Here is a 15,981-nt window from a genome sequence, read left to right on the forward strand (position 1 = left end):
TATTTCATCACTTGTTTCATTCCATCCATTTCATGTCTAGAGTTCCCTGCACCTCCGAACAGCAGGTAGTTTGAATGACACCCAGTATCAGGAGTGAGCAGCACTGTGCCACAAGAACTATCAGCACCCTTGGTATTGTTGGTTCCTCCTGTAAGGCTACCGGGAGGACAAACATGCATTGCATGGCTACTGAAATTAGATGGGATACAAATGAAATGGCAAGCTCTGAATTCATAGGTGGCATTGGCACCGATGGCTGGAATGAGCACATTGTGAAGCACTGGTTCAAATGAAATGGCAAGCTACATTTGAAAATGCATAAAATTTGCAGGTTTCAAACTGTAAGAAAAGTGAACCGCAGCGCGGATGGGTATTTCAAATCCCCTAAATGTATGGGTGGATTTTTGCAACTTTTCCTTTTATTGATCACCATCACGATCATTAATTGCACATTGCATAAAGATAGGCACGTATAACCTCTCCAGCAAGCGACGACCAAAATGAGCACCCGCCTGTTTGTCGTGCAAAGAAAAGAGCAAGGTGCTGTTTGGTTGGCTCAAATGTAACGTGATCTGATCAATAAAGATAACGAATCACATTACATATGTTTGGTTGCGGTGGTTTGTAATCAATTGACACTGTAATCGAATCCTTTTTCTAAATAATATCTATACAAGCTTGTTACCCATCCTCCCCACCATAATCAGATACAATACCCACATCATAATCTGATTACGTTACCAGAGTGCAACCAAACAAAAAGGATAATCACCCATTCCACCGCCAAATACACTATAATCTAATTCCCCTTGCACTTATATTACCTTAGCACGAAACCAAACACTATCCAAGTTTTGGCCTAAATGCCTGGTCTTGTCTGGTGTCATCACCATCTCGTGCTCCACACAGACACCGAATATCAACCACAGCTGCTGCATCTGGTGAGATGACAACCCTCGATTTCCATCCCAACCCTGCAGACACCACACAGCTGCTAGGATTGACCGATTGAGCCAGCCAAAGGCAGCGGCGACGACCCGTACCCCTGCCTCGTCGCCGGCGAAAGAGATGGACGCCGACAAGCTTCGCTTCATCGAGGAAGTGACCACCAACGCGGACGCCATGCAGGAGCGCGTCCTGGGGGAGATCCTCGCCCGCAACGCCGAGAAAGATTACCTCGCCAGCAAGTGCGGCCTCGCCGGCGCCACCGACCGCGCCACCTTCCGGGCCAAGGTTCCCATGGTGGAGTACGAGGACCTCCTGCCGTACATCCGCCGCATCGCCAACGGCGACCGCTATCCCATCCTCACGGGGCCGGGGCACCCCGTCACCGAGTTCTTCACCAGCTCCGGCACGTCGGGCGGCGAGCGCAAGCTGATACCTACCGTCGAGGATGAGCGCCACCGCAGCCTGCTGCTGGACAGCCTCGCTATGCCTGTCATCAACCAGTAAGCTCTCTTTAATTTGTTGGTACTAGCAGAGCAGCTGCAGTAATCGTGTGGCCATGGTGCGTGGCGTGCAGGTACGTGCCTGGGCTCGACAAGGGGAGGGGTCTCTACTTCCACTTCGTGAACTTGGAGACGAAGACGCCGGGAGGCCTGCTCGCGCGGCCCGTCCTGACGAGCTTGTTCAAGGGCGACCACTTCAAGAAGCTCCCTTTATCCGGCGCCCTCACGAGCCCCGTGGCGGCCATCCTCTGCCCGAACGCGTTCCAGAGCATGTACGCGCAGATGCTGTGCGGCCTGTGCCATCGCCACGATGTGGTGCGCGTCGGCGCCACGTTTGCATCCGGCGTCGTCCGGGCCATCACCTTCTTTCTCGACAACTGGGCGCGAGTACGAGCTGGTGATCACCACCTACACGGGGCTGAACCGGTACCGCGTCGGCGACGTGCTCCGCGTGACGGGGTTCCACAACGCGGCGCCGCGGTTCCGGTTCGTGCGCCGCGAGGGCGTGTTGCTGTCCGTGGACGCCGACAAGACCGACGAGGTCGACCTGCAGCGCGCGGTGGAGCGCGCGGCCGCGCTGCTCCGCCGGCATGGCGGCGCGACCGTGGTGGACTACACCAGCCGGGCCTGCACCAAGAGCTTCCCGGGACACTACATCATCTACTGGGAGCTGCTAAAGGCCAAGGGAGCCCAGAGCGGCGGCGGCGCTGCTGTGGACGGCGACGTGCTGGATCGGTGCTGCCTGGAGATGGAGGAGGCGCTGAACTGGGTGTATCGGGAGGGCCGGGTCGCGCTTGGCTCGATCGGGCCGCTGGAGATCCGGGTTGTCCGGTCGGGCACCTTCCAGGAGCTCGCGACTTGGCCGTCTCCCGTGGCGCGTGCGCCGGGCAGTACAAGGTCCCCCGGTGCGTGACGGCGCCGCAAATCATGGAGCTGCTCGACTCGCGCTGTCGTCTCCAGCCACTTGAGCCCGGCATTGCCGGACTGGGCACCAGAAATGCTAAGCTTCTCTCTAAAGGAGAAGGAAGTTGGCAAAGCCCAAGCGCGTGCAGCTACGCTTCCGTTCATGTGAATCGATCAGTGTATCAATAATTTGTGTCCTTGTGCCTGTACAAGTACAAGTTGTGTAGTTTGTCATGGTGATTGGGTCATCATGCACCTGTTTATTTGTTGATTGCAGCAATCAACATTTGCATCTTCATTTGGACCACTATAAATGCTAAGGAAAGGTGTCCGTTGAAAACAAAGATTGACTACTGCCGCACCTCCAAACTAGCCCACAACCTCCTCTGAGTTAGCAAGGGACCAAAACCACTCTGAACTCAATCGTGAGACCAAAAACGCTACTGTTTGGGGCTGTGGGGTAGTACCAGTCGCCACTTGGCCCAGGCCATTGGAGCATAGAGAAGGAAAGAAGGAAGTCCATTAGAAATTACTCCCTACTCCCTCCGTCCCGCAAAAAGTGTCGTTTAAGAAAAATTGAGACACAATAGTAGTGGTGAGAAATATTTATGTTATCCCTAATAACTATTACTAATTGTGATTGAAAATCGGCCTATTTAGTTTTCTAGATCCTAAATAAATGCACATGCAATGGAACCAGATAAATAACATCAATTGATCATTTGATTTGCTCCACACACTTCTCCATACGCTTTTCTTTATTGCTGTGAGTGTTGCTTTAACTAGATGAGATTTATTAGGAGGTAAACGAACACTGTTTGTGGGACAAATTTTAGAGTCTAAAAAGACACTCTTTGCGGGATGGAGAGAGTACATCCTAAAGAAACTATTCTCGTTCTGTCCTGGTCAAACAACTTTTATGATATCAAATAAATATATTATAAAAATATAGTTCATCATGAATCTAACTGTAGTTATTTTGTATCATAAATTTTGGTGTTTCTTAGTATAAACTTGATCAAATTTTAAAAAATTTGACTTCAAATAAACCTAGAATCGTGTTTGGTTTTAGGACAAAGGGAATAGAGCGGTGGAAATATTAAGATGATTGGCTCCTATAATTACTATCTCGTATTCTCGTGTTCAATAATTATAGCGCATATATTACTACTAGTGGAGATGCACGCGCCACAGGCACGTCTTTTCAAAATACCAAACAAACAAGAACTTTGTAATATAGTAAGTAATGATTTTAGATTTATGGTAAAGCTGTAAAAAAGAGAAAAAGACATATTTTAAAAAATCAGTAAACAAGAATTTTAGATTCAATAACCAACGATTTAGCATCACCCATTTTTAAGTTATTAGTAACAAAAAAAAACTTTAACACAGTTCACAATAATTTTCATCCACTTCATGATATAATAAAACTGACATAGTGGTTCATATGACGAGCGACGAGATCGATTCAAATAGCAATCAGCAAATGTTTGACCTCCAAATCTTTATCACTAATGCGTCCATCATACTTGCCAGTTAGCATGTGAATCTAAGTATAACACTATGTTCCCTCTCTTAGACTGCATCAGCAGTCTCATAAATTGGTTCAAATGATGGTCGGCAGATACATGATCAATAGCCTGCGCTATGTGGATAAGGGGAACTTCCCTTCTCACTGCTTCCATTTGCATCCGGCAATCCGGATGTTGGATGAGAAATTTTTCATGGGACGTTCCAACGAAACATTAAAAATTACCATTGCAACATTAGCGGTTACTATTTGCAACATGAAAAAATAATGTGTAAAAATGACTACGTCATTCGACTCTGGGATAGAAAATTCATTGTGAGACATGCAGAAACAATAATTGCAACATCGATGCTTAACTATTGCAACATATGTTGAGTGCCCAAATTTTTTTAAGATTCTGTTCTGTAGCATTTAGAAACTCTAATTATTTTTAGGAGGTGGAAACATTTTAGAAAACAAAATTTTGACCAGCGGCAACAATGCACGCGTGCAACCTGCCGCCTACACCATCTTTGACGTTTGATCCTATCCTAACCATATATAGTTTTAGCTATAGCAGGCACGATTGTGCAGGAGCACGTACGGATAGAGAGTTCATGCATTGGCATTCGTTTTTTACTCACCTGCTGATCAGTTCTTGCATGAATTAATAGATCTTCTTGGACGAAGACCCCACACGCATGCTTGTATCTCAATCCGTTGATCCTCCTCTCCCGTTGTCGCCCTGGTCTCGATCATCAAACACATGCAAGAATATTATTCATTGAGAGAGATTACAGAGGTAATGGGAGAGCGACGCTGAAGCTCACGGCCGTAATTGGCTGCATGTAGATGGCGAAGTGGAGCACGTAGGATCGCCAACGGGAAATCCAAATAATGCACCGTGCGTCCAGCACGTTAACAATATAAGTAGCTGCCACAGCAAAGCTTCATGCGGCATCTAGTCCCATGCCTAACCATTTCGCTATAAAAAAAAAATCTAGTCCTACTCCTACCCCAGCATCCCAATTCCCAGACCATTTCTTGTCCTTCTCCGGACATTCAGTGCAGGCAGCTCCACCTTTTACTCAAATGGCGGAAATGACCGACGACGACGCGTCGACCAGCCCAGCATCATCGCCGGCAACTAGTGCGGCGAGGGCGATCGACTCCGAGAAGCTTCATTTCATCGAGGAGACGACCGCCGATGTGGACGCCGCCACCGACCGCGCCACTTTCCGGGCCAAGGTGCCCCTGGTGACGTACGAGGACCTGGATCCGTACATCCGGCGCATTGCCGACGGCTCAGTGCCTTTGCTCGCGGCAACAAACTTTGACACGCTTATTTGACGAATTTGGGCGCCCGCAAGTTGCAAGATATTTTTCTGGCTGGTCATTCAAAACAGGCCATGGACAACTGACAGACTACAAGGAAGAGTTTGACCGAACCAACCAACGTGCCCTCTTGCAGAAGTCGACCTGAAACGGCAATACACCTCTTTGCTGACTGTAGATTCACTAAGAAGATTTGAGCATTCATCTCGGAATGGCTAGCGATCCCAACAGTGCACCGGAGGGAATGGGCGAACAGTGCACCGGAGGGAATGGGCGCAGCATGATGGTGACCTCCATGAGTGGTGGACAAGAATGGCAGGATCAGCTAGCAGCTCGCGCAAAGACCTGTGCTCCTTAATCATGTTAACCTCTTGGGTAGTTTGGAAGGAAAGAAATGCAAGAATTTTTGATCGAAAAGAAACCAAAAATGACAACATTTTCTTCGAAGTTAGAGATGACCTAGATAGCTGGACAATGGCATAGCCATTCTTGCCGTCAGGACCTAACACGTCCTGCGCCGTGTAATTGTTGTTGTTTTCTCTTCTTTTTCGATCAACCTAGAGGTTCTAAAATTCTCCCATCTGCAATGTCCTTCATTTTAATATAATTGGTATAGGAAATGGACTTTTCGTCCACACCCTTAGTACCAGTCACATTTAGACTTGGTACTAATGTTAGCATTAGTACCGGGTCCAAATTTGGGATCCCCCGGAGGCCCTTTAGTACCAGGTGCGAGCTCCACCCAGTACTAAAAGTCACCAATTATCCACCCGGTACTAATGTGCCTGAGAGCCTTTAGTACCAGGTGGGGGCTTTACCCGGTACTAAAGGGTCACCTTTAGTACCGGGTGAAACCCCCACCCGGTACTGAAGCCCTCTTAATACGACTCCCTCCGTCTGCGCAATTAATTTTCTCACTTTTTCCCTCGAGGCGCGGCCCTCCATCCTAATCCTCTCACGCGGTCACGCGCGCCCTGCTCCCCTCTGCCTCTCTCCTTATCCTCTCCCTCATCTCCCTCCCTAGCCAGCGCCTCCTTCCCCCCACCGCCCGCCTCTCCGTCCCTCCCTGGCCTCCCCTCTCCTCCCCCCTCCACTCGCCCCTCACCTCGTGCCTGAGGTGAGGAGCAATGACGAGCAGGAGGCTAGGTGCAAGTGGCGGGGTGGGGGCCGGCGGCGGGAGGGGGCGGAGGCGGCGGGGTGGGGGAGGGGGGGGGGGGTTGTGGCCAACGGGGTTGGGGGATTTTATTTTTTTTAATTTTTTAATACTCTTTAGTACCGGTTATCTAGTACCGAATTCTAGCACTGTTTGCGGAACTGGTACTAAAGGTTCCTAATCAGTACAAATGGTGTTTTCCTAGTAGTGTTGGTTTCAAAATAAAAAGTGCGACCTCGCTGGCGCCACCGACCGTGCCGCGTTCTGGGCAGGGACGCAGGGTGCCCATGGTGACCTACGAGGACCTGGAGCCGTACATCCGGCGCATTGCCGACGGCGACCGCTCTGTGTCCGAGTTCCTCACCAGCTCCGGCGCGTCGAGCGGCCAACGCAAGCTGATGCCCATAGTCGACGATGAGCTCAGCCGCAGGCAGCAGCTGATGAGCCTCGTGATGCCTGTCATGAACTAGTAAGTTACCATGCATGGTTTTATCAATCAGACCACCTCGTGATGAAGAAGCTAGTAAGGGTGGACGAACAATCGATAGCTGTCTGCCTGTATCTACTTCCTTTTCGTCAAGGCCGAGATCAAGACGCCAGGTGGTCTGATTGCACGGCCAGCCCTGACGAGCTACTACAAGGGCGCCCACCACCTCAAGGATCGCCGGCGTGGCGCGTACGATAATTACACGGCCCCGATGGACGCCATGCTCTGCGAGGACGCGTTCTGGAGCATGTACGCGCAGATGGTGTGCGGCCTCTGCCAGCGCCGCGCCGTCCTGCGCGTAGGCGCCGCGTTCGCCTCCGTTCTCCTCCGTGTAATTATCCGCTTCTTCCAGCAGCACTGGGAGCAGCTTGCCGCCGATATCGAGGCCGGTGAGCTCAGCCCCTGCGTCGTCTCCGACACGTCGGTGCGCGAGGCGGTGGCCGGCATCCTCCGGCCGGACCCCGAGCTCGCCGAGTTCATCCGCGCCGAGGCTGGACACGAGTACGAGGTCGTGGTCACCAGCTACTCCGGGCTGAACCGGTACCGCGTCGGCGACGTCCTCCGCGTGACGGGGTTCCACAACGCCGCGCCGGAGTTCCGGTTCGTGCGCCGCGGGAACGTGCTGCTATGCATCGACTCCGACAAGACCGACGAGGCCGTGGTGCAGCGCGCATCCGCGCTGCTCCGCCGGCGGCATGGCGGCGCGGCCGTTCTGGACTACACCAGCCAGGCGTACACCGAGAGCATCCCAGTGCGCTACGTGATCTACTGGGAGATGATGCAGATGCTGTCCAGTAAGGGGGTAGAAGCCATAGCCACATTGGACAAGGAGACGCTCGGCGTGTGCTGCCTTGAGATGGAGGAGGCCCTGAACGCCGTGTACATGGCAATGCCGGGGCGCTGACGGCTCCATCGGGCCGCTCGAGATCAGGGTCGTCCGGCCAGGCACCTTCCAGGAGCTCATGGACTATGCCGTCTCTCGTGGCGCGCCCCTTGGACAATACAAAGACGCCCCGGTGCGTGGCCGCCCCGTCCATCATCGACCTGCTCGACGCACATGTCGTCTTTAACCATTTCAACCCCAAGCTGCCGCAATGGTCTCCAGGTGAGCGCTTCGAATCGACCGGCAAGGAATGTTCAGCACCGGCTGATGTTCTTGCACCCCATCTTGATGGATGCCGCGTGTCCCACCCATCTCAGGGCATCAATGAAGAGTGATCGTTACCGACCTCATGACTCCAGGCCAGGTTGATACCTTTGTGTTACCTACTCAACGTTTGTCCATCCTCATTGTCCGATGTGTTTGCTGGTACCACGCGGTTAGGAAAAGTGTTTTTCTTCCTCATTACCATAGTTTTCCTTATCGTTTGCACCTTATGAATGAAGTAGTATGAAACGCCTTGGCATCCAACACTAACTTTGCTTCGTTGGCACAAGAAGGCATTCCAAATAAAAACCAAAAAAAACCCCAGAAATGCTCTAACTCGAGGGATGACAAACCAAAATGCCTTGAATTTCAAGACGGAGGGAACCAAAATACCTGTATCTCAGGATTGAGAGAGTAGTCTGTATTGAACTCCAACCATGTGTGAACTTTCTGAAATCTTACTCACGAGACAGAACAAACCACAACCAAACAAAGGATCTGTGCAAACGCCCCTAGACCAGGCAATTAACAAGCATTGATGTCACCATCGATACAAATATGAAAAGAATCCAGAGACACTTGATCCAGAGCTTTGAGTTGCATGCACAGTACAGATAGTGATCAAGGTGACAAATGTATGAGCCAGCAGTACACTGATAAAAGTGACAACAGATAACCGGCCAAAATTTTCACTCAGCCAAAGACAAGCTACAATCCACTCTAATACTGCAGAGCTCCCTTCTCTAAGCCTTCCTGGTTGCGATCTGAGACTCAGCCTGAAGAGCAAACAATCGACTGCATTAGCACAACAGTGTTTATATGTATTGGATAGATGGGCGCGAACAATGTAATAGAACCACAAACCTCCTTCTTCACTGGCTCTTCCTTCTCTGACAAGATCAGCTCAATGTGGCATGGGGAGGACATGTAAGCTGCAACAAGTAGTTAAGCAGGTTGTTAAGCTGCAACAAGCAAAGCATCCACAACATAGCAAAAGACAATAAAAGGAACAAACTTCAACTTCAGATAAACTTACGATTGATGCGTCCATGAGCACGGTAGGTCCTGCGCCGCTGCTTCTGAGCCTGGTTCACTTGAATGTGCGACACATAGAGGGTATCGACATCAAGACCTTTGACCTGCAGCAGAGAAATTCACATAATTAGCATAACATAACATTAAAGAAACAAAGATAGCTCTGACAGGATACAGTAAAATTGCAGACCTCAGCATTGCTCTCTGCATTCTTGAGAAGATCTAGAATGAATCTAGCAGACTTAACGGGCCAGCGTCCCTGTCCATTGGAGTGGCGCGACTTAGCCTGAGCAGTACGCCCAACACCGCCGCAGTACCTGCGGAAGGGGATGGCCTGCTTGTGGGCAATCACATCCTCAAGGTACCTTTTGGCCTTGGTGAGTGACAACTTCCTGAGGGCAAACGCTGTCTCACGGGTGTTCTACAAGTATTACAGACAGCATTAACAAACCCTGAAATGGGCACCATCATATTTTTCTTCAAAGTATAAAAGGCAGACAGGAAGAATAATGTGTGTGTTTATATGGATGAGCACAACTAAAGTTGACTCTGACCAAGCTAACAAATTGAGAAAGAGAAATGTGCCATCATTTACTGAACCAATTGACATGGAATTGTCCAACACATGGACAGGGCCAACAGTTCACCCAATAACGATGAACACAATGTTCCTAAAGTTTACGGGGATACTGCTACCAAGAAACACAGCATCCTGCTTTTTTCTTTAGGGCACCAACTAAAGAAACCACAACTTTGTAGTATAAAGTTCACATATAAACTGCAAAGCACTGCATAATTACGCTTAATGGAGTTACTAGAAATGGTGGACCTATAACAATTTCAATCCCACAAATTTGTGTCATTTTACTCTAGCACACAAAACAACCAATCTTACTTCAGCATCACAGAATAAACACAATGACACCTTTATAACACAGAACAGGGGAAACACATGCAGTACAAATACTATATAGCAACTTGCGCAGCAACAACAGAGAATTCACCGAATAAGCAAGAGGATAAAACAGCAAATTACTGAACCAATAGACATGAAGCTATCATAAACCCAATAACAATGAAGTTGGCATTCTAAAGTTTACAAGAATGGTCACATTCTGTCTATTCTCTTTTCGCTTCTGCTAACTAAATCAAACAAGCTGTAACTATAATTTACAGTACAGCCATGCTCCAAAAACCATCTACAGAGTATCATATAAAGGACGAAGCTACAAATGGTCTCTTCTATTTAGATCAAGGAAAGGACCAATAACTACGAGGAATGACATGAATGATGATACCAGTGAGTCCAAAATGAACGGGCTATATGAAAACTAAAGGAAGAACGCTAAGGTGCACGCAAACAAATCATGGGATCTCTCGAAACGAGAGCGCGGAAGGGAGCTCTCACCTTGAAGTGAACACGGAGGTCCCGGCCCATGGCCTTGGCGGCTGCAACGCATCAGACAGAAACAGAAACACAAATTTATCAGAAAAGCCGAAGATATACAAATCGACACCAAAATTTTGCGGGACGACGCTTACACTTGGTGGGGTTGGTCGGCTCCCTCGAGTACTTCACCTGGAACCAAAAGCAAGAGCCGCCGCACGGCAGGAATCAGTAAGGGCGAGACCAAATCCATGGCGGCAACCAAGATGCAACACGCGCGCGCGAGAAGATGGGGGGAGGGAGATCTCACCATGGCTGCAACCGGCGAGCGGGCGGCCTCGAGGGGGATGGGAGGCGGCGGCGAGGGGCGGGGAAGGAAGCGGCGGCGCAGGAGCGAGAGAGATTATGTAGGTGGCACGGGAACTAGGGGCACCAAAACCCTAATGGCTCGTTATGGGCCGAGCCGACTGCGGGCCTTAGCTGAAGGCCCATGTTGGCGATTTCAAGAGCGGGCGGGCAGGCAACAATAGACTTTTTCTGGGCTGGGTCCTAGGCTTCCAGCTGGCTTCGCAGTCAGATTATTTTTATTTTTATTTTACCGTTTAGATTTGCAATTCTTTTGTCCGGTCAATTATTTTTGCAAAACAGTAAAAAAAATCTCTCAATAGTTTTTTTAGTACAGCAATACGCATGGCGTTATGGCCAGGTTATCCAAGAATTCAGGGAGAGAACTTTCAATTGACGGTCACGAACTGAAAAACAAACAACTATGTGCATGGTTAGATCGGCTGCACTTGCCGCCGGAGAGTTGGCTTCAGCCAACTAGTAGGCTATTACAAAATATGTATTGAACTCCCAACTTGTGAACTTTCTGAAATTTCGCTCACTACTATCTTACTTTCTGAAATTTCATTAGCAGCTTTCTGAGTTCCAAAACACGCACTCCGCACCAGCATCCTCACAATTACAATTCAGCAAGTCAAAACGCTTGTGCTTTCCTAAACATGTGACAAACAAGCAGACTATAGTAAGGGGTACAACACCAAAATTGGGAATTTGGACCAGTGCAGCTCGTGGACCCTTTCCAACTCTCAATATTCAGGGATCTGGGACACTGGCATGGCATGCATGCAGTCCTTGGTTCGGAAACATTGAGTCTAATCTTTCTGCAACTTGACTGGCCTCTCCTTGTGTGATCCTGCATTTCCAAAGAAAAGGGGAAACAAAAAATCATTTCTATGCTCCAACTTGAACAGATAACTAAGGAAGTAAAACACATTTTTCTGTACTGGGAGGTTATTAACAAAAGCCGTAGAGTGCATGTGAGTGGAAAAGTGTTTCTCTGAAAGGCATAGCAAAAAACACCTGCATATCTCCTTTTCTTGTTGGCTCTTCTTCTCTTGCGCTCAGCCTGTGTAAGTTCTCCCTCTTCCTTAACATCACCTTTTCCTTCAAAGATTTCTTCAGGAGCAAGCATTGCAGCATCGGAAACGGCTACAGGTGCAATCTGCAAGACAGAAATCGTGACATTAATTGAATGCTATGACAGTATGACTGAGGCCTAGAGCAACATCACAGGACAAAGTAAAGGTTTTTGTACCTCTTCCATTGCTAAGGCTGGCACATTAGCTTGTACAGACATATCTTCAATGACCTGAAAAGGCCATATTTCACTTCATACGGTGACAAATCTTGAGCAAAAAAGATTGCAAACACGAATTTCGAAGTTATCCTTACCGGCTTTGGAGCAAAGTGGAAATGTGATAGTGCATCCAACTTCAAGCATATCCTCTTAAATAAAGTATTTGCCTGGGTGGACACAAAGTTAGTCATTAACAGAGAACATAACTTAGCTTATCTGACATTAAATATTATGTTGGCAAGCAAAAATCACATTGGATAAAGTACATATAGCATCGCAGAGTGATTGAATATAATGTAAACATGAGATCAAGTTAACTAATGTAATAATTCCACCCCAAATAAAGGTCAATGCGAAAGATCTCCCATGATTAACAGACAAGCAAAGACACTGAAAGATTATTCTTTCAAAGACATTTGCTTTCAAATCAATATAAATGAAGAATTAAATTGTTCACAACAATTTAGATTACGGGTAGACTAACATTATTTTCACAACAAATAAAGCTAACTCCCCTTTTATTCTTGTAAGGAGTGAATCAACTTACCTCTTTCTTTAGTTCATCTGAAATCGATAGTGGGGCAGGTGCAATGCCTGCTTTTTGGGCATAATCATCCTGGAATAACAAAAAAAAATCAAGAGTAAATTAATTTAATGCTTATCTCAATTAGAATCTGTTTGAATATAAAAAAAATATTATAACAGTGCGAACCTCATAGAGTTCAGCAAGACCCTTCTTGCTCTTACTTTCATCCTGTTGGAACAATATTGCAAATAGTAAGATATCAGCACAGATATCTTATGGCTAGTTGGCTACCATGTAAGAATTCTAGTTACATACCAGTTCCTTATGCTCCCTGGGAGCTTTAGATGGCAAGAGAGAAGGCTTCTCAACATCATCAAAATGACCCTGCAAGAAACCAAGAAATCAAATCTAAAAATTAGTAATGAAAACATAGAAAATGATCTCAAAGTGGTCCTCAGAATTACCAGTGCACCTAATGCTATTACACTACCATAGCTGAAGTAGAACACCATGGACAGGATTGAAAGGCAAAAATACAATATGTACCTCTGCAATTCTTTTCTTTATCATCTCTTCAAGAGAAGCTGTGACTTCCTCGGTGATTACAGGGGCAGGTCTTACATTGTGCTCAAAATCAAGGTCCACTTCTAGGGCACTGTTTTTGGGCCTGCTGGAAGCAGTAACCTACAAATAACTATTTAGTTTATTTAAAGTGAAATGATAATAAATTATCGCTAATGGGATGTTATAAGTTAGAAATATGTATAGTTAAAAGCAGAATTAAATGCACTCTATTCATTACCTCTCCCTGCATGGTCCACGTACTGGGTTCAAGATTAGCTTTCTCCATTTGCTCTATTTTAGCACGCATCTTCAGCCGCTCCTTTTCATGGGTTGAGAGACCCTGGTCTTCCTGTAGAAAAGGAAAACATTGACAAACTAGTATATGTGCATGGTTCAACTAAAACGAGTAGATCTAGCGTGGAACCAACATTTCCATCATCGTTCTCACTGCCATCAAGTTCCATTTCATGTACATCATCCTTGAATTGAACTTTCTTTGTGGAACCATCTCTCTTTTTGACTGGCTGGTTATGCTTTTTCTCAAAAAAATCTTTGTACCTGAAAAGGCCCTTTGCTGTTCAGATTACAATGCCAAGTGCTATTATATCTGCAAATGCATACCTATTACTATAGTGGCTAAACATTGTTCGGTTTCTGCAAATTAAGGAATTTACAAGGTTTACTGGACAAATATATGTACACTAAGAACAACAATGTAACCAAGAAAATTAGCTGCTTCGGCTTCTCTTTCTGACCCTTCGTAATCTAGTATGGTTTCATGAGATATAATCTAAGTATCAAGCAAGTCCAGTCAGGCCTATTCACTCGAAATGACTGCCACTCCCATTTATAAAAGTCTTTTACCAAAGCTTGTAAAAAGCAATGTTTCGATAGTGAACCTAAAATTAACATAGCCCAGTATATAAATGTTTAATGTTTTTATAAGTGTATAATCCAAAATGATTAGCACTTATCACAATAGCATACTTGACAATTAGCATAAGGACTTACATTATACCTCCACCACCGTCTCCTTCATCCTCTTCATCATCATCCTCGAAATCTTCCAACTACAGATAAACAACATTAGTAGGACAAAGAAGAAGAATATCTGGATTAACATGGTTACATATGGTATTTAACATTGTAACAGCCAAAAATGGACAATAACTTCAGTCAGGAAAAATCTCTGAAAAACTTGTACTATTGCTGAGTTCTCTGAGCTCTAGATGCTCAGTTCCCTTTCACATCTATCAGAAATTATGGATTCAATTCCTGAGATATTGCCTACTCTATTTAATTATTCTTTCTAAAAGAACCAAAGATTATTATTATGTTGCTACAATTGAGAGAGAGGGAGAATGACCAGGAAATCCTTACATCCAATTGGCCTTCATCGTCATCATCTTCCCCCTCATCGTCATCCTCATCTCTGTCCTCCTCACCCTCATCATCACTGTCCTCCATCCAGTTTTTCGTCACCTTCTTCTTCTCTCCTCGATTGGCACCGCCACCATACTCCTCTTCATCCCCCCTATCCAGGAACTCCGCCATCTCTCCTATCTTCAGGAACCGGTCCTCCAACCCTTTCCCTCCTCTCCCATCCAATTCCTCCTCCTCTTCTTCCTCATCGTCACTCAATTCCTCCTCCTCATCTGTCTCCTCCAACTCCTCCTTGAACTCATCCAATTCGCTACCTTGTCCGTCCTCCTCCGACTGCTCCTCCTCGGCATCAGCAGGCGTCTCCACAGGAAGAGCCGCCTGCGGTTGCGGCTGGGGTTGCTGCTCGAGGCGGCGGAGCTGGCGGCGCAGGTGGGGGAGGAGTGGGCGGGAGAGCAGCTCTATCTGGGACCAAATCTGCTCAGCATCGAAGGCGGGGCCCGCGAGGAGGGTAGGGAGCGGGGGCGGCTGCGCGGGGGAGAGCGGCGCAAGCGAAGAGTAGATGTGCTGCGAGGCCGCGCGGGCGGCGGCGGCGAGGTCGGCGGACGGGGAGAGGAAGTGAGCCGGGTCCGCATCCCGCAGCAGGTGCAGGGCCGCCTCGCCGTTGTCGGCGGCCGCCGTCGCGTCGAGCGGCTCGCCCACGTCCATCGCCATTGCAGGGGGAAGAGGCAACAAAATGTTTTGAGGGAGACGACGAACCGGGTATTCTAGGGTTTATGAGATGGGCCGAACTCCAGCCCATCCACGTTGATGGGCTACAAGCTAGGATGCTCGGCCCAGACGTATCGGTGTATCCTTGATTTTGGAAAATCCCGTATCGCCGTGTCCATGTCGGCATATCCGTATTCCGTATCGGTGACATTTCGGCCCACATATATACATGGGCTGGAACTTCAGACCATACGTGGGCGGTATTTTTCATTATCACCTCCTGCACGTTTTGCGTGAGCTTAGATTCTTCGCAAACCGTGATGTCGGGTGATTGGATACTAGGTGGTAGTCGCATCGGATGTTCGGATGCTGATTAGAAGAATTAAACATGAGCTAATTCTAAAACTAATTGCAGAATCCCTGTGATAATTTGCGAGACGAATCTATTAAGCCTAATTAATCCATCGTTAGCAAATGGTTACTGTAGCACCACATTGTCAGATCATGAACTAATTAGGCTTAATAGATTCGTTTCGCAAATTAGACTCCATCTGTGCAATTAGTTTTATAATTAGCCTATGTTTAATACTTCTAATTAACATCCAAACATCCGATGTGATAGGTGCTAATCAATATCGCTTTTATTCAGGTCAATTGCAAAATAAATACGATGTCCCATCTTAAAAAAAAATGGGAAGGAAAACCAGCTACACGTATGCTCTTCCACGATCACAAATGAGATTCGGTCTTGAT

The 15,981-nt window shown here is 47.3% G+C and overlaps 2 protein-coding genes, 1 non-coding gene and 1 pseudogene across 3 annotated transcripts; 1 reads left to right on the forward strand and 3 right to left on the reverse strand.

Annotated features, from left to right (window-relative positions):
• Nucleotides 1-854: 854 nt before the first annotated feature.
• On the forward strand, nt 855-8,130 carry LOC117833086 (uncharacterized; annotated as a pseudogene).
• A 352-nt stretch (nt 8,131-8,482) lies between these two features.
• Nucleotides 8,483-10,830, reverse strand: LOC117833084 (large ribosomal subunit protein uL22). The gene is made up of 7 exons (XM_034712465.2): nt 10,716-10,830; nt 10,561-10,597; nt 10,427-10,467; nt 9,209-9,439; nt 9,020-9,122; nt 8,848-8,915; nt 8,483-8,759 (listed from the first exon to the last, which is right to left on the reverse strand). The coding sequence occupies exons 1-7, from the start codon at nt 10,716-10,718 to the stop codon at nt 8,727-8,729; spliced, it is 516 nt and encodes a 171-aa protein (XP_034568356.1). The 5' UTR covers nt 10,719-10,830; the 3' UTR covers nt 8,483-8,726.
• Nucleotides 9,596-9,740, reverse strand: LOC117834920 (small nucleolar RNA snoR74). The gene has a single exon (XR_004635873.1). It is a non-coding gene; the product is annotated as a small nucleolar RNA snoR74 (small nucleolar RNA).
• A 527-nt stretch (nt 10,831-11,357) lies between the features above and the next one.
• LOC117833083 (M phase phosphoprotein 10) lies at nt 11,358-15,249 on the reverse strand. Its single transcript, XM_034712464.2, has 12 exons — nt 14,518-15,249; nt 14,149-14,207; nt 13,566-13,695; nt 13,376-13,486; nt 13,120-13,257; nt 12,889-12,957; nt 12,760-12,801; nt 12,595-12,663; nt 12,143-12,214; nt 12,006-12,059; nt 11,771-11,912; nt 11,358-11,603 (listed from the first exon to the last, which is right to left on the reverse strand). The coding sequence occupies exons 1-12, from the start codon at nt 15,229-15,231 to the stop codon at nt 11,563-11,565; spliced, it is 1,641 nt and encodes a 546-aa protein (XP_034568355.1). The 5' UTR covers nt 15,232-15,249; the 3' UTR covers nt 11,358-11,562.
• Between the last annotated feature and the right edge of the window lie 732 nt (nt 15,250-15,981).

The sequence above is a fragment of the Setaria viridis genome, chromosome 8, assembly GCF_005286985.2.
Source record: "Setaria viridis chromosome 8, Setaria_viridis_v4.0, whole genome shotgun sequence".
NCBI lineage: Eukaryota > Viridiplantae > Streptophyta > Magnoliopsida > Poales > Poaceae > Setaria > Setaria viridis.